General features: G+C 44.6%; 1 protein-coding gene across 1 annotated transcript in view; it reads left to right on the top strand.

Moving 5' to 3' along the window:
* The window catches only part of TXNRD2 (thioredoxin reductase 2), a 71,302-nt gene that overhangs the window by 4,344 nt on the left and 45,304 nt on the right, over positions 1 to 21,654 (top strand). Inside the window, exons 2-8 of the mRNA XM_083590775.1 lie at positions 2,310 to 2,375; positions 4,704 to 4,760; positions 6,054 to 6,198; positions 9,638 to 9,712; positions 9,917 to 9,992; positions 10,170 to 10,232; positions 11,034 to 11,104. Of these exons, the coding sequence (XP_083446901.1) occupies positions 2,310 to 2,375; positions 4,704 to 4,760; positions 6,054 to 6,198; positions 9,638 to 9,712; positions 9,917 to 9,992; positions 10,170 to 10,232; positions 11,034 to 11,104 (553 nt within the window). The remainder of the gene's footprint in view (positions 1 to 2,309; positions 2,376 to 4,703; positions 4,761 to 6,053; positions 6,199 to 9,637; positions 9,713 to 9,916; positions 9,993 to 10,169; positions 10,233 to 11,033; positions 11,105 to 21,654) is intronic.

Here is a 21,654-nt window from a genome sequence, read left to right as displayed (position 1 = left end):
CTGAAGCGTCTGTAACCCGAGGTTACCACTGTAATCTATTAAACATTAAAAAGCTTCCCTAAACTAAAATAGAAACTGCAAACAGAATCACACCCTAAATAAACACCTTCTTACTGAGCTGCCACACCCCATAACCTAGGGAATGTCCAACCTATTATCAGTCCTCCTGCTTACCTTTTTTTCCCTCTTCCCTCTTTTGCCTGCCGGGAAGATGCTAAAGGTGTGAGAGACAGGCAGTAGAGAAACCAGTCTGCTATGGAAGCCAGGAGTTGAAGCAGCCGGCTGTCACATCAGCTTGGGTTTGATGGCCTGTAAACGTTCCCTTCATCCCTCTGATTCTATGATATTTGCTTTGTTGTTATGCAATCTGGCCAATTTTGGGGGCCGTCTGAGGCGACTCGGGGAGGGTTGGCTCGATTTGGATACTGTCTGTGCTTCTCAGGAAAACTTCAGCAATCTGATGGTTGATAGGGTTTCTTTTCGTTTCTTTTCTTTTTTTTTTTTTGGCTAAATCTCATTTCCTCCCTTGTGCACCCAGCAATGATAATGTTCCAGGCTTAAAAATAATCGCTGCTTTGGTGTTTGTTTGTTTTTTGCACCACAGCCTATCTGGCAAATAAACCTCAAGAAAAAAACAAGCTTTTCCCTCTCAAACAATTCCCAAGACCTTCTTAAAGAGCGCAGACCACAAAGCTGTTTTCCCCCTTCCCTCATAACCATTTGGGTCACTGAGATATGTGACAGGCGGGGTTTCTCTCCCTCTCCCCAGCACAAATAAACAGATGGAAATTTGGGGACACTTTTGACCCAGCTCCTGTCCTAAGAGTCTCACTGTGTTTCATGATGACTTATCATCTGAGAATGCTATTAAAACATGCCTTTCCTGCACTGTTTTCCAAACTCGGCATGCTCGATTCGGAAATTTCTAGATTCTCAGTGCCAGGTTATGTGATGTCCTTGCTTTAGAGCTGTTTTGTAATTTTCCTGCATGCTCCTGCCTAGAATGGGTGGGGAAAGCTGAGGTAATATTTTCTACTGTTGCAACAGCCTTGCAAGAGCACAAACAGGCTCATTGCAAAGAAATTTCTGTGTGATTCTCTCTGTTTCTGTCTGTCATTCTGAAGCTCAGCAAAATAGGGGGGGGGGGAGAGAGATTTATGATACACTTCACAGAATCTACAATTTAACAGCTGAAAATAGGAGCATTCTTGGGGAGTGGACCCTCCAAATACTGATACCATAGATTACTGCGCTGAACAACCCTCGTAATAGTAAATAAACCATAGTTAAGCCAAGGGGGTGGTTCAAACAATCGACTTTAACTATGATTAAATTAAACCATGGTTAAATGTTATATGTGAACCAGGGCATTACTGAAAGTTCTGTTCCAGGTGTGTGAAACATTGGGCCCTCCAGATGTTGCAGAACTACCTCTCCCATCATCCCTGGCCATTGGCCACGCTTGCTATGGCTGATGGGAGTTGTAGTTCAGCAACATCTGAAGAACAAAAGGTTCCCAGCACCTGTTCAACTCCATGTACCGCAGGGCGAGCAGCCTGTAACCACCCCCCGCCAAGATAATAATAATAATAATAATAATAATAATAATAGTAATAATAATAATTTTTTATTTATACCCCGCCCTTCCTGGTTCAGAAAACCAGGCTCAAGGCGGCTAACAACAAATTTAAAACACAATTTTGATACAACAAAAAACAGCATAAAATACAGTATAAAAGCGTGAATAACAATAAATTCAAAGTTCAAAAATCAATTTAGGGGAAAATCCATCCAATAAACATTAGGGCTAGCTGGCTAAATTAGTCCTATTTGGGCCAGCGAGGAGACCAGGGGAGAATTAGCTGTGGGATCCCAGAGCGGGTAATCTTCATAAAAAGGGTAGGGGGAGGGAAGGGGAATAAAAGATCAGGCTAAATTCAAATTGAAAGTCAGGCGGAATAGCTCTGTCTTACAGGCCCTGTGGAAGGAGGTTAAATCCTGCAGGGCCCTGGTCTCATGGGACAGAGCATTCCACCAGGTCGGAGCCATCACTGAGAAGGCCCTGGCCCTGGTGGAGGATAATCTGACTTCCTTAGGGCCCAGGACCTCTAAACTACGATTATTCATGGACCTTAAGGTCCTCTACGGGGCATACCAGGAGAGGCAGTCCCGTAAATATGAGGGCCCTAAGCTGGATAACAAAATAGACCAACCAAATATCAGGCTGCCTCTTCAGATACTTAGCCTTATCTCTCCTGGATTGTGCTATAAAAATAAATTTTAAAATCTCCCCTCCTTTCTCCTTTCAGAGAAGCACGAGTATGATCTCCTAGTTGTCGGGGGAGGATCTGGCGGCCTTGCTTGCGCGAAAGAAGGTAATTCATGGCATCATGCGCAGTTGTGAGGCATCCTAACTTTGCTCAGGATAATTGCCAAAGGGGTCAAGAATAAAACTGTCAACATCATAGCACCATTCTATACATTGATGGAATGCGAATACTGTGGGAGAGCAGGGGGTAGAGGAGGAAGACTCTGCATAGACAAGGAAGAATTAAAGGAGGAAGAAGGGGCTTACAATCCACATTAAGCCCAAAGGGCTTGTCCACACTTCCACTTGTGGTCTGAACTGTTTCCCACTAGAACCACATTTTTCTAGGCATGGGTCAAAGCGGTTCCGCCTTCCCCCTTCCGCTTCCCCTGGAAAACCTGCTCTTTGGTTCTGAGATCGGAACAAATGACTAACCACAGAAAACCCGATTGCTGTTTGTTCCGATTGAGCTCCAGAGATCAGGTTTTCCTGAGGGAAGGAGGCAGGGCATACAGAGATGTGGATAGTCTATCAGTGGCTATTTGCCACAATGGCTATGCTCTGTCTCCACTGTTGGGGGCACTATACCTCCAAATATCTGTTTTGCTAGGAATTTCAGGTGGGCAGAGCACTGTGGCGCCCAGGTCCTCCTTTTGAGCTTCCCGTGGGCATCTGGTTGGCAATTCTGAGAACAAGGTGCTGGATTTTCGCCCGATTTATTAGCAGGGCTCTCCTTGGGTTGAGTTATCTCAACATTATCTCTGCCTGGCCTTTCGCCGTAAGTAAGGGGAAATGTGTGTGCGTCTTATGGAGCGAATGCAGGCTGCGCAGCTATCCCAGAAGCCAGAACAGCAAGAGGGATTGCTGCTTTCACTGCGCAGCGATCCCTCTTGCTGTTCTGGCTTCTGAGATTCAGAATATTTTTTTTCTTGTTTTCCTCCTCCAAAAACTAGCTGCGTCTTGTGGTCTGGTGCGTCTTATATAGCGAAAAATACGGTAGATCACAGGAGTCAAAGTGTTCCCTCCTGGTTTCGTTGGACCACAACTCCAATCATCCCTAACCATTGGTTGTGCTGGCTGGGACTGATGGAAATTATAGCCCAAAACATCCAGAGAGGATTACCGTACTTTTCTGTGTATAACACGCCCCCTTGTATAACACCCCCCTATTTTGGGGGACTTCAAAATGCCCCAAAGTTGTTACTTTTTGGAGGGAAGTATTGAGAAGAGTTGTTGAGTTTTTTTTGGGGGGGATGCAGTAAATCACTAGCCCGACGATTGCAATCGCTCGCACCGCTTGCTAACAATCGCTCGCATCTGCTACAAGCGTCTACCTGATCACAGACAGCGGAAGTAAATAGCAGCTCTTGACGCGGCAACCAATCACACACCCATTTCCCACAGCCAATACAAAACGACCCTTCGCCACAGCCGCCAATCACACTTCAGTTCGCCAGTGACAATCTGCAGCTCGCGGTTGCAACCAATCCCCCGTCACCCCTACCCACTACCCATGTATAAGACGCCCCCAGTTTTTAAACCTTGTTTTTGGGTAAAAAAAAAACACAATTAGTCTTATACACAGAAAACTACGGTACATTGGCTACCTCTGGCCTGATTTATTGTGGAACATCATAATGTGACAGCAAAGTTACCATAACTGAAATTCAGAATGAAAATAAGGGAACAGCGTCTTGGCCAGCTCTTTGTTACTTAATTTATTGTGTTACTGTATTCTAAATTTAAGTTATTGTGTATTCTAATGGGCTATTAGATATTACTTTATTGTTCATTTTATAGCTATGCTTCTATGATTCTTTGTATTGGATCAAATTTTTAGGATGTGTGTGACCATTGTATTTTCTGTTTGTTTGTTTGTTTGTTTGTTTGTTCTGCTTATAGACAGCCTTATTCATAGTAATATAGAAAGTAATATACAAATTAAAAGTGAGAATGAAGTGAAATGAAATTGAGTGTGCTGTGATTACAGTAAGGTGTGGTGGATGTTGGGTACAGGCAGTGGCAAAACTACCGTATTTTTCGCTCTATAAGACACACCAGACCACAAGACGCGCCTAGTTTTTGGAGGAGGAAAACAAGAAAAAAAATATTCTGAATCTCAGAAGCTAGAACAGCAAGACGGATCGCTGCGCAGTGAAAGCAGCAATCCCTCTTGCTGTTCCGGCTTCTGGGATAGCTGCGCAGCCTGCATTCGCTCCATAAGACGCACACGCATTTCCCCTTACTTTTTAGGAGGGAAAAAGTGAGTCTTACAGAGCAAAAAATACAGTAACTCACCAAAGCAAAAACCTCCCCCCCCCAACATTGGCACCCTAATGTTGATGCCTTACTCTTTCCTTTAAAATAACTGTGCGATTTCTTTTTATTTCTGAAGCTTCCCAATTTGGAAAGAAGGTAGCTGTGTTAGATTATGTGGAACCATCTCCGAAAGGTAAGAAACAATTTGGTCATCATCACCCTCATGTAATATATTGTTATGGATCTGTGGTTGCTAAATGCTTGGGTTTAATCAATGTTTAGGATTTAATTTGAAGTGGTACATTATGACTGGCAATAGCCAGACTCCTGCGTATTTAAGAGAGGGGTTAGCTGCTGTCAACCCCCTGGAATTAGCATATGTGAAGAGCTAACCCAGGAATGGCTTCATGAGTTGTGCCTTGGACATTGTGATCCTAGCAAAATCAACAAGTGTTAATGGAGTAGCCCAGACTTCTTTGTGAGGTGAACGCCTAAGGGGGATAAACAATTAGGGAGTTCAGAGCATCAAAGGATTAGGCATTAACACAACACAGGATCAAAGGAAATAGGCGTGAGAATGCAGATGTGAGGCCTCTTCCTGAGGTAGAAATGGAAAGCTGGGAAGCTATGGGGTTGGGGTCAGAAGTGATGTAACCAGGAAGCAGAGAAAAGAACAGTAAAGCTGGGTTGTGCCCTGCAGCACAGGATAGGCTGCAGAGAGAAGATGGTGCTGGGTTTTTGTTGCTGCTGCTATGAAATAAGCTGTCACATCTTGGGGTGCTGCTGCTACGAGCCCCTCCATAAGTAAGCTCATGTTCGGCGAAAGATTCCAGCATTGCAGGGGGTTGGACTAGATGACCCTTGTGGTCCCGTCCAACTCTACAATTTTATGTAAATAAGCCTTATATGATCAATACACTATAGCCGTCATCGTGCCTCATTGCCAAAGGTACGCCTACACCAACTGGAATCTCGTGTAGCGGCTCAGCAAAGATTGGAGTGTCACGTAACAATATGAAGCAAAATACAGATTGGTTTTAGGAAGTTTTCACTGTTTTCAGATGGTGTTGTATTTGCTTTAAGTTGTATTTCTCTTTGCCGCCCCGGGCTCCTTGGGGAGGAAAGGTAGAGCATAAATTCAAATAATAACAATATTTATATACCGTATTTTTCGCTCTATAAGACGCACCAGACCAGAAGACGCACCTAGCTTTTGGAGGAGGAAAACAAGAAAAAAAATATTCTGAATCTCAGAAACCAGAACAGCAAGAGGGATCGCTGCGCAGTGAAAGCAGCAATCCCTCTTGCTGTTCTGGCTTCTGGGATAGCTGCGCAGCCTGCATTTGCTCCATAAGACGCACACACATTTCCCCTTACTTTTTAGGAGGGAAAAAGTGAGTCTTATAGAGCAAAAAATACGGTATGTCGTTTTAAGGACAGGCTGGGGCACTGAACACATGCGTCCGTTTTTTCTGTTTTTCCGCAGGAACCAAATGGGGTCTTGGTGGAACCTGTGTGAACGTTGGTTGCATTCCTAAGAAGCTGATGCACCAAGCAGCTCTCCTGGGAAGTTCTCTCAAAGACGCCCAGCGCTATGGCTGGAATGTATCCTATCCCGTGAATCATGACTGGTAAAATGAATCCCATTTATCTGCTTTACTGAAAGGATGGGGGAATTTATAGTTGTTTCTAAACCACGACTCCCATCTTCTCTGACCACTGGCCTTGCCAGCTGGAAGTGGTGGAATTTGGAGTCTTAACAACATCTGGAGGCCCACAGATTCCCCATTCTTACTTTATGGTGTTCCACATATATGTGATGGAGGGAACACCGCATTTCTTCTGGAATAACTAAGAACTGTGGTCATTTGTTCTGGGATAACAAACCTGGACGCAATCTGTCCAATACACACAATACTCTGCCCCGATGCCTCGCATCTTGTTCTGCAGAGGCCTGGAGTTCATGGGGATAGGATGTGGGCAGCAGTCCTAGACTGACTTAAGCCACATCTGCACTGTGCATTTAAAACACCATATTTTTCACTCTATAGGACGCACTTTTTCCCCTCCAAAAATGAAGGGGAAATGTGTGTGTGTCCTATGGAGCGAATGCAGGCTTTCGCTGACTCGCTCTCCAGGCTTCAGGAAGCTATCCGCAAGCCTTCAAAGCCCGGAGGGAGTTCCCGCCAGGCTCCGAAGGCTTGCAGACTGCAGCCCGAAGCCCGGGAAGTGCAGCGCTGAGTTCCCCGGGCTTCGGGCAGCTATCCGCAGCGCTTGCCGCCACTCCTGGACCTGTTCAGGCTTCCCCCGCCCCAGCCCCGTGGCTAAAAACGAAGCCGCGCGCAGCCTCTCCCGGCTGGAGAGGTTGTGCGTGGCTAAAGAGGAAGCCAAGACAGCCAGCGGGATGGAAATATATATTTTTTTCCTTTATTTCCCTCCCAAAAAACTAGGTGCGCCCTATGGTCCGGTGCGCCCTATAGAGCGAAAAATACGGTACTACCATATCGTTTTAAACGGCTTCCACAAAAGCATCCTGGGAACTGTCATTTCTTAAGGGCACTGAGGGTTGTTAGGAAACCCCTGTTCTCCTCACAGGGTTACAGTGCCTGAGTCCCCTGGTTTTTAAACTGCTCTGGGAATTGTAGCTCTTCAGGGGAAAGTACAGTTCCTAGGATTCTTTCGGGGGGAGTTTGTGACTGTCCAAGTAGTATAATAGTGCTTTAAATGCATGCTGCAGATGTGGCCTGAATTGAGTGAAAGCTCATCAGGCAGACGCATTGGGCAAAGTCACAGCAGGAGGAGTCAAATCAGATCAAGTCAGGTGTATGAAGAGAGAGGCCACGAAAGTTGGGTTCAGGAAAAACAGCACAGGTTCAGCACCATGGAAAGCTCCTAGTGGGTTTGTAGTGCAAGGCTGGGAAACCTCCCGACTGGGGCTAAATGTGGCCCTCCGGGAGTTTCTGTCTGGCCCTCAAATAAAGCCACGCCCCCTCACTAGCTGTACTTATCATCCAATAAGAAAGCGCTGCATGGACAGAGGCTTGGTGGCATTCTCCATCCAGGGCCTACACTTGTGCCTTCAGGCCAAACGGATTTAGATATTTGCATGGAAATTCCAGGTTCTTCTCCTGCTCTGTTCCCAGCTTGGCGTCCTTGCCCAGAAGGTGCCTTTACTTATGGTCTTGATTTGCAATCATTCCCTAAGTAATAGCTCACAGCGCTTGCAGATAAATCAAACTGAAAGCCGGTTACTGTGCAGCGTGGTAAAATAAACAGCAGGATTCTAACGCCGCCTTGTATTATCCAGAGCGCTAAAGAATTCGGCTGGAGCTTCGGAAGGGAAGGAGGGGGAATGGAACCGGGGGAGGCACGAAAATCAGCAGTGGGGTGGTGGGGAAGCTCCGGGTTCAATTTCTGCAAAGACAGTGGAGGCTGGTGCCAACTAGGACCAGTGCAGCAGGAAGGAGAGAAAGTCCAGCAGAGCTAATGGCAGGCAGAGCCCACTAATTCTGGTTTTCCTTCCCGCCTGCTCCCTGTTGAGTTCTACAAAGGCTGTACTGAGACCTAGGAGGAGGAAGAGCAGCCAGTGCCACTCGCTGGACTGCTTGTAAATCAGGAGGCCCTACTGCTTCTGACATTGTTAGGGAGAGACCAGGCTTTTGGATGGAGAAGGTCTTGTGTCTATTATCTAGCATCCGCAGTTGAGATGGATCAGGTGGCAAAGGATGGAAAAGACCCTTCTGGCTAAGGCTCTGGTGAACTGCCAGTAAGATGCAAGCCGAGAGGGACAAAAAGTATTATGCAACCTCATATGGAAACGTGGAAACTGGCCCTTGTGCAAGTGCCACGTGATATTAGTGCTACACTTGCAAGCACCTACTCTCTGAAACTCCCTGCCCATTGATATTAAGGAAAGCGTCTTGGTGGAATGATTTTTCGGCACTGGCAGAAAAGCTTTTTTGTTTAGGCAAGGCTACTCAGCCATGCAATTACGTCATGCAATTTTAACAAGTACAGTGGTACCTCAGGTTATAGACGCTTCAGGTTACAGACTCCGCTAACCCAGAAATAGTACCTTAGATTAAGAACTTTACCTCAGGATAAGATCAGAAATTGCGTGGTAGTGGGGCGGCGGCAGTGGGAAGCCCCATTAGCTAAAGTGGTACCTCAGGTTAAGAACAGTTTCAGGTTAAGAACGGACCTCCAGAATGAATTAAGTTCTTAACCCGAGGTACCACTGTAGGTTTATTTTGTGTATTTGTTTTTAGAACTGCTGGTTTTATTTGTACTTTGATAAATTTGTATGCCAGTTTGTTTTTAATGTATTAATTTTATGAGAGTTTTTAAATGAATATTTTATATGGTTTTATGTAAAGTGCATGGTTGTTGTTATTGTTTTAAAAAAACCAATTAAGCGATAGATGGATCTATTCAAATAAAAAATAAATAAGCAGCATATATTCCTGGGCCAGCTGGACACTCTGCTGGGTGGTCCATGAGGTGACTATGGTCTGGTTCTTGCACACGCGGTGTCATGTAACTTGACCATGACTGCAAGTGGCGCTTTTGCACATACTGTGGCCTCTGCACTGCCTTTCCCACATGCGGTTATGGGAAACTGCAGCCTCATACCTGGTGTTGCTTGGAAACCAAACAAAAGTCAGTGCCATTTTGAAATCGGTTATCAAAAGCAGTGCAAAAGCTTTGAAAGCCTTTGCCTGCCATCTTCGTTCAAAATGGCATCAAAACATAGGCAAAAACCATCATGCCAAATTTGCTTATGATTTGCTTAAGAGATGTCTGGATACATAGAGAACAGAAAGATGAAAGTCTTCTACAATATATCTTGCAGAGGTGCCTTTTCTCTCATTATTCTCTTAAAACAAGGGATAGTTCAGTGGGCAGAGCCTGAGACTCTTAATCTCGTGGGTTCGAGCCCCACGTTGGGTGAAAGATTCCTACATTCCTGGGCTAGATGATCCTCGTGTTCCAGCTCTAGTATTCTGTGATTCTTCGTGTCCTGTTTTGTTTTAAATCAAATATAACATTCCTATTCTTCTTTCTTCCCAGGTCTGCAATGTCAAAAGCTGTTCAAAACTACGTCAAATCCTTGAACTGGGGCCACAGGGTACAGCTGCAGGATAAGTAAATGCAATTCTTCTTTCTCACGCAGTCAAACTGCTTTTACTTATTAAGTATCAACTATTGTGTTACCAATAGACGTAATTAGGTCAGGACGTGCACCAGATCCAGATTCGGATCTACCCAGGAATCAGCTGGATCAGGTTGAGGATCGTGCTGCAAATAGAGTAGCATTGAAGCTACTGCTTTCTTTTTTCATTATAATAGGAAAGTGAAATACTTAAACGTGAAAGGCAGTTTCGTGGATCCACACACAATTCGTGGGCTGATGAAAGGCAAAGAGGTAAGTTGCTTGGCTATATTTACTTTGTTTTTTTTAAAAAATGCAATAAAATGTAGTTTTAATAGTTTTGCAAATACAGTAAAGGATTCTTTTGAATAGTGTACACATGCTCGGGCTTGATGTCAACTCTTTCCTTTAAACTCTCCTTTCTGATTTATTTTCATTTTTTATCCCCAGACATTGCTCACAGCAGAAAACATAGTCCTTGCCACGGGGGGAAGGCCTAAATATCCCACAAACGTAAGTTTTTTGCGTTAATCCAACCCTGGCTGGTGTTAACCATAGTTAGCGGTGGTACAGCTGTCAAACTACAGTGAAGGGAGCGGGAGATTTGCAACAAGGAGGGGAGAGAAAGCCATCACACCTATACCCCAGCATGGATCCTGATTTGCAAGCTACGGCAAGTGGTAAACACTCTCAGCCCAAGGGCCACGTGGTCTTCTGGGCAACCTTGTGAGGGCCACATTCCGGTGGTGGTCAGGGACCATTAGGTCCAGCCGTGGCCAACTCTGCGGTTGCGGCGCTCATCTCGCTTTACTGGCCGAGGGAGCCGGCGTACAGCTTCTGGGTCATGTGGCCAGCAGGACTAAGCCGCTTCTGGCGAACCAGAGCAGCGCACGGAAACGCCGTTTACCTTCCCGCCAGAGCGGAACCTATTTATCTACTTGCACTTTGATGTGCTTTTCAGCTGCTAGGTTGGCAGGAGCAGGGACCGAGCAATGGGAGCTCACCCCATTGCGGGGATTTGAACCGCCGACCTTCTGATCGGCAAGTCCTAGGCTCCGTGGTTTAACCTGCAGCGCCACCCGCGTCCCTACATTCCGGTGGTAGGAAGGGGCAAATTATGGCAGTGTGCCTCTCGGCACCAGTTTCTAGGAATCAGGTGGAAAACACCCAGGAGCTGCTGAAGAGCTTCCTTTAGGTATTTGTTTGACCACTGTAAGAGCAGGACGTTGGGCTAGATGGGCCTTTGGCCTGACGCAGCAGGCCTGCTCTTGTCAGCTTATGATGGATGCACCTTTCTTTTGTTCTTTCTCTTAGATCGCGGGAGCACGGGAGTATGGGATAACGAGTGATGATCTCTTCTGGCTGAAAAAGTCTCCTGGGAAAACGTAAGTGTCGCAGATCGAGGTCTCCCACGCGAGTGATAACATTTCTTCCCCTGAGCATGGGGCGTTTGCGGTGGTTCCTTGCCTTGAATATCCCAGGGGCAAGAAGGAACGTACAGTGGTACCTTGGTTCTCAAACTTTTTTTTTTTTTAAATAATATTTATTAAAATTTTTCAAAAATACAAAAAATATCACTTTACGGGACTCCCCCCTTCCCCCACCCCTACCATATTCCCCTTTCATATTGTTGGCCAAACAAGTTCCCCATTCAAATTGAAACTTAATTTATTTTACCCTTAATAATAATAAAAAAAAAGAAAAAAAACCCAGTGTTCTTTCCCCAAGACCCACCCCATGTCATTCCACAATTTCCATTTTTTAATAAAAGAAGCACCCCAGATAATAGAAACAGAAAAGGTAGAAAATAAAAAAAAAATATAATGAATAATAGACCAATTCAGCAAAAAATAACAAAGTTGGCAAGCCTTTGGAGTTTTAGTTCTCCCCCCCCTGTCTCCGGTTTAATTTCCCCCTGACCATCAACCCCTAGTGTCTGCCTGGAATTCTTAAGGCCATAAATCACAACTTTTCCCCAACTCCTTGCTGGCTTTTTCTTTTTAAAATTAAAAATAAATTTTTTGAAAATCAAAATTATTATTATTATCATTATTTTTCAAAACTTTAACTTCAGTCTTTAATAAAACTGTAATAGAACTCCCTCCATTGTTCTTTCCAGGTTGTAGTCTAATTTCCCTTTGTTCCGCTGCTAAAACGTTGTAATTCGAAAGTTTGGTAAGTCTGCAGGGATGGTTGTTATTCAGGGGCAAAACCTTACGTTCAGTCCCTTCCTTTCTTCAATAGAAAAATCTATTGTCTCCTTTAAAAAAACAAAAAAGAAAACACCCTGAAGACGAGATGTTATTTCCGTTTTGCAGCTTTCCCAGAAGATAACCAGTCCTGTAAAGTTCCATTGGTGTTTTTCCACTTTCCCAATCCTTGTAATGTCCCGAAGCTCCTCAAGGGGGATTGTTGTGACTTTGTTTCCTCTAATCCAAAAGTCAATTTGTTATCCATATTCGCCATTTTGTATCCAAATTTTAACAAGTTGTAGCAAATTGTATCAAATTTAACCAGCCAAGTTCTCATAATAAAATCCACTCCGCTTTTCGACTTTGACAGCTATTTTGACAGCTGTCAAAATCTCCGACTCCTTTCACCAGGCTCTCTCTTCAGTCGCCCCGGTTCCCAGGGGGGGGGGTTGCGTTTCCCTTCTCCAGTTCCTCCTCCAGCACAGTTCTTGTAGTTCCCCATCGTGAAATTTTGGATTTTTATCAGCAATGCAAGCCTTTTTGGGTCTTGGTTTCCCCGTCCTTGTTTTGGAAAGTTTACAATAGGGAGGGGACTGACTTCCTTTTTGGATCCCCCCCGCTCGTATCCAATTCGAAAAAAAAAATTTTTTTTCCTCCTTTTGAACCCGGTTTCCAAATTTACTCACGGGTTGTTGTTGAAAAGTCCGAATTTTCAATGGAAGAAGTCAGCGCTCTCCGCCGGATGGCATGCGGCTTCGCTCAGCAGGGGAAGCAGAAAACTCAAGGCACCACGCTTCTCCCCGGCACCCGATCCGTAGCCTTTAAAAAGGCTCCTTCACGAGTCGGGAGGGCGCTAACGGTGCAAGCCGAGTCTCCATGTCCACGGCCTCCGTGGCCGTGGTTTCTAAGGGTCCCCGCATCGCCGGTGCGGTAGAACCCAGCCCCTGCCGAGCAGACTCCCTCCGGAGCTCGGAGGGAGTCCGCCATTCGGCGATGGCGCCAACCCGGAAGTCCCCTTGGTTCTCAAACTTAATCCGTTCCGGGAGTCCAGTCGACTCCCAAAACTGTTTGGAAACCTAGGCGCGTCAGACGTTCGGCTTCTGAAAAACGTCCGCAAACCGGAAAACTTACTTCCAGGTTTGCGGCATTTGGGAGCCGATTTGTTCGTCAGCTAAGCCATTCGTGAACCAAGGTACCACTGTACAGTGGACCCTCTAGTTACGTACCGCTCTGGATACGTAACTTTCGGGTTACAAACAAGGCAAACCTGCAAGTGTATACTTGCAGGTTTCGTCACGCGCATTTGCAGAAGCGCTCTGTGTGCCGTGCGCGTGTGCAGAAGTGGCACCTCTGCCTATGGACTTTTCGGGTTGCAGACACCCCCGGAATGAATTTAATTCATATCCGGAGGGTCCACTGTATATAACGTTTTGCTGGCTGAATCTGCTGGGTCACTTGCTTGTCTATGTCAAGCATGGGAACAGGATATTAGTACAGTGGTGCGCCGCAAGACGAATGCCTCGCAAGACGGAAAACTCGCTAGACGAAAGGGTTTTCCGTTTTTTGAGCTGCTTCGCAAGACGAATTTCCCTATGGGCTTGCTTCGCAAGACGAAAACGTCTTGCAAGTTTGTTTCCTTTTTCTTAACACCGTTAATACAGTTGCGACTTGACTTCGAGGAGCAACTCATAGAACGCAGTGTACATAGTAGCCTTTTTTGAGGTTTTTAAAGACTTTGGTGATTTTTGAAGCTTTTCCAAAACTTCTTTTGCAGCCATTTGGTAAGTTAAGCTTTTAAAACTTTTTTGGGGGGGTTTGGATTTTGGGTTGGGGTGTTTGGAATTCAAGGACTTGGTGTTGGGGAGGGGTTTGCAAGAATCTGGAAGCTTGTGTGGTTTTTTTCTGCATTTTTATGATTTTTTTGTGACCATTGGGGCACTCTGCTGTTTTTTAAAAACATTCTGGATTTGAATTTCTGTGTGCTGGGTGGCTGGGGGAACAGTTGGGGAGCGGTTTGCAAGAATCTGGAAGCTTGTTTTTTTTCTCTGCATTTTTATGATTTTCTGTGACCATTGGGCCACTCTGCTGTTTTTTTAAAAAAAAATTCTGGATTTGAATTTCTGTGTGCTGGGTGGCTGGGGGAACAGTTGGGGAGTGGTTTGCAAGAATCTGGAAGCTTGTTTTTTTTCTGCATTTTTATGATTTTCTATGACCATTGGGCCACTCTGCTGTTTTTTTAAAAAAATTATGGGTTTGAATTTTGAAATGCTCTTTACAGTATGTGTGACTTTAAAGAGCACTTAATAAACTCTTGTTGTACCAAATTTGGCTTTGTTTGGACTTTTTTTGACCATAGGAACGCATTAATTGATTTTCAATGCATTCCTATGGGATTTTGTGCTTCGCAAGACGAAAAATTCGCTTGACGAAAAAATTCGCGAAACGAATTAATTCCGTCTTGCGAGGCACCACTGTAAGGGGATAGATTCAGAAAAACGGGTCAGAAAAAGTGTGGGAGAAAACTCCATTTCCTTCCTCATCAGCGAAGCTTAAAGATAATTCTTTTAGATTGGTTCATGGGTGATATGTGACTCTGAGATGAATATTTCAGTGCCACCCCAAATTTTGGGAGGGTGGGAGACTAGGTCCATGTTGCCATATGCAGTGGACATACGTGGTAGACAGTGACTGAAGAGTTTTAGAAGATGCTTTATTGGTGGTTATCGGTTTCCTTTTCTGTTAGGGCGGTAGCCCAAAATTGGAAACCGGTAACAGCTTATTTGACGGAGGAGCGGTTTTTCAGGGTGGTAGCTATTAATGGGAAAACTTGTCAGCTTAGAGAATGTCAACATCCAAGGAGAATATACTGTATTTTTCGCCCCATAAGACGCACCCGACCATAAGACGCACCTAATGTTTAGAGGGGGAATGCAAGGGAAAAAATATTCTTTAAAGGGAGCGCTGAGCAGAGCCTCACGTCTGCATTCGCTCCATAAGATGCACACACATTTCCCTTTACTTTTTAGGAGGGGAAAAGTGTGTCTTATAGAGCAAAAAATACGGTTTGTGTGTAGGTGTGTATGTGTGTCCACACACACACACACAGAGAGAAATGTTTTATTAAATACATTTTGGTCAAACAGCCGGATTGAGCGAACCAGTGTGGTACAACAGTTAAGGGTGTCAGGCTAGGATTTGGGAGACCAGAGTTCATATCCTCCCACTCTAACATAAAGCTCCCTGGGTGACCTTGGGTGAGTCACGGCCTCTCAGCCTAACCTACCTCATAGGGCTGTTATTGGGATAAAATGGGGAGGGGAGAACAATAGACACTACCTTGAGCTCCTGGGAGAGAAAAAAGGCGGGATATCGATGCAGTAGTTAAACTCAGAACGTGAGTTAACAGAGGCCATGTAAGAACGGTGACTGCTAGATTGTAAAGCCCCACTGTAGATTTCAATCAGCGTTGATGGTGTGCAATAAGCAGAAATGACGGCGATAAATTTTTTAAGCATACATTCCCCGTTTTGTTGATTTCTCTTTTGCTGGTCGCTTGCCACAAGAGGGCAGCAAGTGCTTTAAGATGCAGAATCAGTCACCTATTTTGGTTTATGTAATCCTGCAGTTTCTTCTCCATACATCTGTTGTATGCGTGGGTTAAATCACAGAACCTAGGGCTTGCCAATCAGAAGGTCGGCGGTTCGAATCCCCATAACGGGGTGAGCTCCCATTGCTCAGTCCCTGCTCCTGCCAACCTAGCAGTTCGAAAGCACGTCAAAGTGCAAGTGGATAAATAGGTACCGCTCCGGTGGGAAGGTAAACGGCGCTTCCGTGCGCTGCTCTGGTTCGCCAGAAGCGGCTTAGTCATGCTGGCCACATGACCCGGAAGCTGTATGCCGGCTCCCTCGGCCAGTAAAGTGAGATGAGCGCCGCAACCCCAGAGTCGGCCACGACTCGACCTAATGGTCAGGGATCCCTTTACCTTTACTTTAATCCTGGAGTCTCTTCTCCATACATCTGTTGTGTCTTCCATTGGAGTTGGCGGCAGAGGAGGAGGGGAAGAATACAATTTGGTTTGTTGCTAACATTGATAACCTGGCAGAGTTCAAAGGGCTTGAAAACCTCTGAAGTTCGAAGCGCAGGGTGGTGGTGGAAGGAATTATCGTTATCAGTGCTTTTTCCCCCCTGGGGGGAACCCCAAACATTTTGTGAATCTTTGTGTAGTCGTATCTTGGTTTTCGAACAGCCTAGTTCTCGAATGTTTTGGCTCCCGAACAATCATAACCCGGAAGTGAGTGTTTCGGTTTTCGAACGTTCTTTCAGAAACCGAACGTCTGACGTGGCTTCTGATTGGCTCAGGAACTTCCTAAAGCCAATCGGAAGCCGCACTTTGGTTTTTGAACGTGTTGGAAGTCGAACGGACTTCTGGAACGGATTCCGTTTGACTTCCGAGGTACGACTGCACTTTTATCCATTTGCTGTATTTATTTTCCCTGATTTGAACTATTTTGTTGTTGTTGTTGTTTAGTCGTTTAGTCGTGTCCGACTCTTCGTGACCCCCTGGACCAGAGCACGCCAGGCACTCCTATCTTCCACTGCCTCCCGCAGTTTGGTCAGACTCATGCTGGTAGCTTTGAGAACACTGTCCAACCATCTCGTCCTCTGTCGTCCCCTTCTCCTTGTGATCTTTCCCAACATCAGGGTCTTTTCCAGGGAGTCTTCTCTTCTCATGAGGTGGCCAAAGTATTGGAGCCTCAGCTTCAGGATCAGTCCTTCCAGTGAGCACTCAGGGCTGATTTCCTTAAGAACGGATAGATTTGATCTTCTTGCAGTTCATGGGACTCTGAAGAGTCTCCTCCAGCACCATAATTCAAAAGCATCAATTCTTCAGCCATCAGCCTTCTTTATGGTCTTTATGATTTGAATTATAAAATGGTGATTTTCTTGAGTCAAAATGAGAGTACCCCTAAACATTTTTTTGGGGGGGGGAGCACTGATCATTATCCTAGAATTGTAGAGTCAGAAGGAACCCTGAGGACCATCTAGTTCAGCCTCGTGCCATGCAGGAACCGGCAGCTGTCCCATACGGGGATCAAACCTGCAACCTTGGCATGATCAAAACCATGCTTTATCCAACTGAGCTGTCCAGTTGGTTGGATTCAGTTGATTTCACCAGCAGCTGATCAGACCTTATTCTTTATCTATTCCATTTTTATCCTGCCTTTTCCTCCCGTGAGCTCAAGGTGGTAAACATGGTTCTCTTTCTCCTTACTTAATTCCCAGAACAGCCCTGCTGTGCTCAGTCGCCTTTACTGGTTTCCAGTTGCTATCAGTATGCAAAGCCCTCAATAAGTTGGGACTCATTTGCTCGCGAGATTGTCTTACTCCATATATCCCAACTTCACCACTTCCATCTGTGGAATTGGCGCTGTTACAAGTGCCGCAACAATACCTGTTCCATATTTGTAAGAAAACTTCTCTTTTAGGGTGGCAGCACCTTGACTTTGGAACTCTCTGCCTCTTGATATCAGGCAGGTGCCTTCACTGTTCTCTTTTTTGTGTCTGCAAAAAGCATTTCGGACAAGCCTCTTCAAATATGCAGAATGCTGGTGTGTGTTTTAATCTTTTTTGTTTGTTTGTTTATCACTGGTTTTGTTTTTGTTTTTTAATTAAATAGTTGTTTTTAACTGTTTTTACTGATAATTTAATTCTTTTTTTTGTACAGTCATACCTCGGGTTAAATACGCTTCAAATTGCGTTCCGCAGCAACCCGGAAGTAACGAAGCGCATTACTTCCGGGTTTTGCCGCTTGCGCATGTGCAGACGCTCAAAATGACGTCACGTGCATGCGCAGAAGTGGTGAAAAGCGACGTGCACGTGCACAGACATGCCGTCGCTAGATGCGTTTACCTCTAGATGCGAATGGGGCTCCAGAACGAATCCCGTTCGTATCTAGAGGTACCACTGTAAACCCCTTTTTAGGTTTTTGGGGGTTGTCATTTTTACAATCAGTGAGCATGTAAATTTCACCAAAAAAAAATTGAAAAGAAGGGACATGGGCTAGCAGAGATCCATTGATTTCGATGGGTCTACTCAAAGTTGAACGTAACTGGATGCCACCTTTTTGCATTGGTTCTGTTCATCCTCGCCCAGGTAAACAGGGTGACGGCCTTTTGATAGTGCTGAAAGCGAGATAAACTGAACATGCGTTTGCTTGCAGTATATCAGTCGCCTCTTGGATTTTGGGAGCGTGATTTATGTGAGGAAATTGTGTGTGTGTGTGTTTGTGTGTGTTTTAAAAAAAGAAGAAGCCAAGAAAAGCTAAACACGAGATTTATCCCTGTGAGATATTTCTCTGTAAATGTGGCTTTTGTCCAGTGCAAGTTGTAACAGTGTAATGCGGGAGTCCTGTGTTTATACGTTGCATTCCTAAGCTTTAGTCAAAATAAGCCTTGAGGCCTACAGTAGCACTTCTGTACTTTATCAGACTGTGTTACGGCAGACGGAGAGCGAGAGCCGGTGCATTCAGCAACAATTTGTTTCTGTCAAACGAATTTCCCGTAGAAATGTTCCCATGATTCAGTTTAATGCCTTGACATTTGAAAACAATAATAATCTCCCAACTTTGCTTTGCATCTATGTGCTCTGCCTCTGTTTTACCTCTGTATATATATATATGTATATATTAAAAAAAACTATATATGAGCTACACAGTCAGCAGCACAGGGGAGCCTTTGCCACACTGCCGCCTTCCACATTGTTTTTGTTGTTATTTAATATATTTATATACTCCCTTTCTCCCAAGTGGGGGGTTCAAGGCAGCTTACAACATTTAAAAACAACATTGTAAAATACAGAGTAATAAAAACAAACAAGTTACTTTAGAGCATGAAACTCTTAATCCCAAAGTTGTGAGTTCAAGCCCCATGTTGGGCAAAAAGTTTCCTGCATTTAATAATAATAATAATGATAATGATAATGATAATAATAATATTTTTTATTTATACCCCACCCATCTGGCTGGGTTGCCCCAGCCACTCTGGGCGGCTTCCAACATACCCAAAAATAATAAAACATCAAACATTAATACTAACAATCAGATCCTATGTTTTAAAAGTCCACAAGATCTTTAAAATAAACAACTTCTATCAAATAAAGCAATATTCAATAATCCATTAGAATCCCAAACAATTTACGCTCATCAGTTACAATAAAAGATTCCTAATCTATAATCAATAAAATGACAGCAAATCACAGTGCATAAAATACCACAAAACGTACAAAACTGAGGATCAAACTGAGAAACAAGGACACACAGCTTATTTTTAAAAACTATCGCTGAACTCTCTTCCCATCTGCTTCTGCAGGTTGCAGCATTTGGGACTTTTTAGTTTAGAGAAAAAGTGAGTACCATGTATAAGACTTGGTTTTTTCTTTAAAAATTATGCTAAAAAGTGGGGGTCGTATTATACATGGATAGTGCATAAGTTGGACTTTTGATAGGTTGCTGTCACGGCTCTCAGCGGCTATTGGGCATGTTATTGGTTGTTGCGTCAAGGGCTGGTGCTGACGCTGCAGCAGTTGGGCGGGCGATTGGCAGCTTCTGCCGGTGAGGGGACAGACGAGAGGCAGACTTTTTGCCGCATGCGAAAAAATTTTGGCAATCCCCCCTAAAAAAAGGTCAACAACCCTGTCTCCCCCCATTTTCTGAAGGGTGCGTCTTACACACGGAAAAGTACGGTAACAGGCGGCAAGATAGAATTTTGTAAAATTACTCATGGGGCTCAGAAATTGGGCAAAGAAAATGTTCATCTCCCTCACACCTAACACTAGAACTCGTGGAACCGCTGGAGGAGTCAGGGTATGGAATAGGAACGACTTCTTCACAAAGCACATAGTTAAACTGTGGAACTCACTCCCACAGTAGGCAGTAATGTCCACCAACTGGGACGGCTTTAAAAAGAGGATTAGACAAATTCATGAGGGAAAAGGCTATCAGTGACGACTACTGCTGCTATTACTATTATTTATTGAAGTTCTATACCACCCTTTATCCCAAGATCACAGGGCAATTTGCAATAAAAAACATAAAAATGCATATCATAATAACAAACAAAAACAGCAGCAACCCCCCAACACAGTTTAAAAGGCTATTGATGGTTTAATGAGCCAGAGACCTTGGAGAAGAGGAATGCTGATTTTTTTCATTTTTTAAAATTAATTTTCCAAATTTATTACAAATACAACACAACACAAAAAAACAAAACATATACAAAAAATTTAAAAAAAAACAACAAACAAAAAGCAAACATACATCTTCCAATCAAAGATCCAAATTAAATTCCATTGTTAAATGACTTCCTCAAATCCTTCCTAGCTAATTTTCATTAAATCTCATTTTAGCAATTTTCCAATATCCACTTTCTAATAAAATTAACTTGTTCAAATTACTAACTTTTTTTTTCTTTTCATAATATTCTGAGAAGAGGAATGTTTCTGCCAGGTGCCTAAAGATTATGTGACAAAGACTATGCCCTGCCTCTACAGCTGGAGGCAGCAGTGCGCCTGAATACTGCAGGGGGTGGAAAGGGCTTTTGTGCCCAAATCCTGCTTGCATCTGGTTGGGTGCTGTGAGAACAGGATGCTGGACTAGGTGGGCCATTGGCCTGATCCAGCAGGCTCTCCTTACATGGATAAAAATCCGCCCCGTTTCCCACGTGCAAACAGGCACACCCTTAATATTAAAGTAACGTTTGACGTTTGTGACTTGCGAGAGGGCAGAAAAAGCGCCTCGCTTCTTCATTTTGATTCGTTGACTGCTGCCCCTGCTTGATCCACTCGCCAACCCCGCCTGGCCCTTTGCCAACTGCCCTTCCTGCACAGCTGACCAACCCCCTTGCTTTTACACCTCACAGACCCGCCCCTCACATGCCTGTTGGCCGTCAGGCAAACTGAAGCGTGACGACAGCCTTACGTTTTTATGTATATAGGTAGATATGCTCTAATAACGGGGGGGGAGAAACATCAGCAGCAGATGTTAACAGTAAACACATCCTGATTTAAGAATACAAATGAACGTAAGCAATCCGTACGTCCCATTAGGTATCCAAATGAGATTGGATTTAGCTATGCGTTCCGATGTAGGAGGGGCAGTGAGAACTTCCTCTCAATGAATCACAGGTGGTGGGTGTTTCTCCTCCCACTCTTCCTGGACATTTACAACCACAAGGGCTCGCAGGGTCCCACTTTCCTTGCTCATCTGTTCGCCCCCCACCCCCAGGAATACCATTTTAAGAGCGTCTGAACATCCGCAAAGTGTCACGCTCTTGTCTGTCTCCATTGTGGAAGCCAAATCTTAGGTCTGATCCTCCTGAGCCCCATCTATTCTCAGAAGCCGAATCGTGGTTTACGAGAGCCGGACAGTTGCAAGCCCGCCCTGTCTGTGCGGGAGCCGTAAGATAATATCTCTAGGCGCATTCCTGTCACTCCACCCCTCGTGGCGCGGCGGAGGGTGGGTGATTCCCGTCGGGGCACCCACAGCATTATTTGAAGAGCCTGCTTTTTTTGGTTTCTTTCTGAGGTGGAATTATATTATTAGTACCTCTTGGGGATTAGCTTTGACATGGCTATTATGTGATCTAGCGTTGCCTTATCCTTTTGAAAGGGCCAATGCGCAGGGCCACCCACACGTTAGTTTGCCTTGCTGAGGAGTTGCTGTCTTAATGTACAATATTTGCACATTC

Source organism: Podarcis filfolensis (genome assembly GCF_964270895.1).
Source record: "Podarcis filfolensis genome assembly, chromosome: 16".
Lineage (NCBI taxonomy): Eukaryota > Metazoa > Chordata > Lepidosauria > Squamata > Lacertidae > Podarcis > Podarcis filfolensis.
This window is presented reverse-complemented; position numbering and strand designations above follow the sequence as displayed.